This window comes from Macrobrachium nipponense, chromosome 4 (genome assembly GCF_015104395.2).
Source record: "Macrobrachium nipponense isolate FS-2020 chromosome 4, ASM1510439v2, whole genome shotgun sequence".
Lineage (NCBI taxonomy): Eukaryota > Metazoa > Arthropoda > Malacostraca > Decapoda > Palaemonidae > Macrobrachium > Macrobrachium nipponense.
In genome coordinates, this window is record NC_061100.1 from 103,320,675 (window position 1) to 103,322,699 (window position 2,025).

Consider the following 2,025-nt stretch of genomic DNA (forward strand, 5'->3'; position numbering starts at 1 on the left):
CTAAAATAGTCAGGTGGTCTACTTTGTCTGGTAGACCTTCGAAGTTTTGGTAATTCAGATATCGATCTATCAGGTGAGCCATCAGAAGTTTTACCATTTTCATTTACAGATAGTTCTTCTGACAGCTGCCGCCCCTTTTCACTTTTCTTCTACATTTGGGATTTCATTCTTCTCTGCACCTGCAACTGCATCGCCTAACTCTTCACGAGTATTTATGAACTCTTTTGGTAATGGCGGGTCTGGATAGCTGACCAACTCTGAAGAATCACGTGCTAAAAGTTCATTTTTGTTATCTTGAGAATCATTGGAGATCAGTCTCATTTGATCAATATGCCCTTCTTGGTATTTTGACGATACTCCCGAACCAGTACCACGTCCCCTATATCGAGTTCCCTCATTGGTTTCTCGTTCTCTGAGGCTTTTCTTTCAATTCGCTGAGATGCATCTGGGTGTAGTAAATCAAGGCGTGTGCGTAACTGCCGACCCATGAGCTCTGCAGGCGTGCGTTTTGTTGTACAGTGAGGTGTAGTTCGGTAAGTCAGTATAAATTGGCACAACTTGGTATTTAAAGATGTATTACACGATTGCAATGTTCTCATCGCCCTTTTCATTCCTTGTTTGAATGTTCTTACTGTATTTTCGGCCTGCCCATTACTGCTTGGGTGATAAGCGGGTATCAGTATATGCTTTACACCATTTTGGGTCATGAACTCTTTAAATTCCTCAGCCACAAACTGTCTTCCATTATCAGACACGAGCTCTACACAAACCCCATGCTGAGCAAATACCCGCCGCATGATCTCGATGGTATTCATAGTTGTAACTGATTTTATTGGGTGTACTTCTAGCCATTTTGAATATGCGTCAATCACAATGAGGTACATTTGTCCCAGAAATGGTCCTGCGAAATCAACATGTACTCTTTTCCACGGACCAGAAGGCCATTTCCACGGATTACCCTCAGCACGAGTCGGCATTGGCTGAGTAGCCTGACAAGCAGAGCACCCTTGCACAGTGTTTTCAATATCTTGATCGATATTAGGCCACCACACATGCAAGCGAGCTAATCCTTTCATCTGAACAATCCCCGGATGACCACCATGTAGCTCTTCTAATATTTGAATCCTATATCTCGACGGTATTACCACCCTGGCACCCCATAGAAGACATCCCTCTTCAATTGAAAACTCACGCTGACGGCTATGGAAGGGTTTCAGTTCCTGTGCTATGTCCTCAGAGTCTGGCCGTCCATTTCGTGTATAATATAAAGCTCTAGCCAGTACAGCATCATGCAAAGTTTCTCTTGCAACAGATTTCGCGGTTACAGGAAGAGAGTTCACCTGGTGCATGTTAAATGCAGTTGCTTCTTGTGTCCAGTTTACATGCTTATCTGATGCATCGGAGTCACAATCTGGTAAAGGCAACCGTGAGAGTGCATCAGCATTTCCATTGTCACTTAAACGACGTAATTCAATGTCATAATCATAAGCTGCTAACTGTATAGCCCAGCGTTGTATTCTTGCAGCTGCAAGGACTGGAATGCCCTTCTTGGGTCCCAGAATGTATGACAGTGGTTTGTTATCTGTAATAAGGGTGAATTTACGACCATATAAATATTGATGAAACTTCCGTAGTCCAAAGATGATTGCCAAACCCTCACGCTCAATTTGGGAATAGTTACGTTCAGTGTGTTAACATTCTGATGCATAAGCAATTGGTCTTTCTCTGTTACTGGTGATATGGGAAAGCACTGCTCCAAGTCCTTTGGGTGATGCATCTACTGCCAACATCACAGGTTTACTCAAATCATAGTGCACTAATACTCCTGTTTCAGTGGTCAGCATTTTTTTAATCTTGGAAAAAGCTCTTTTACACACTAGTGACCAATGCCATTTTCTGTCTTTATGCAGTAATTCCGTGATAGGCGCTGCGACTGATGAGAGATTTGGCACATAGCGACGGTAATGGTTTACCAGCCCCAGGAAGGATTGCATTTCAGACCTTGATTCTGGCCTTGGTGCCTCC

The 2,025-nt window shown here is 43.3% G+C and overlaps 1 protein-coding gene across 1 annotated transcript in view; it reads right to left on the reverse strand.

Moving 5' to 3' along the window:
• Window positions 1-317: 317 nt before the first annotated feature.
• The window catches only part of LOC135211467 (uncharacterized protein K02A2.6-like), a 2,922-nt gene continuing 1,214 nt past the window's right edge, over window positions 318-2,025 (reverse strand). Inside the window, exons 1-2 of the mRNA XM_064244773.1 lie at window positions 1,733-2,025; window positions 318-1,582 (exon numbers count right to left, since the gene is read on the reverse strand). The exon at window positions 1,733-2,025 is cut by the window's right edge and continues 1,214 nt beyond it. Coding sequence (XP_064100843.1) covers window positions 318-1,582; window positions 1,733-2,025 — 1,558 coding nt within the window. The remainder of the gene's footprint in view (window positions 1,583-1,732) is intronic.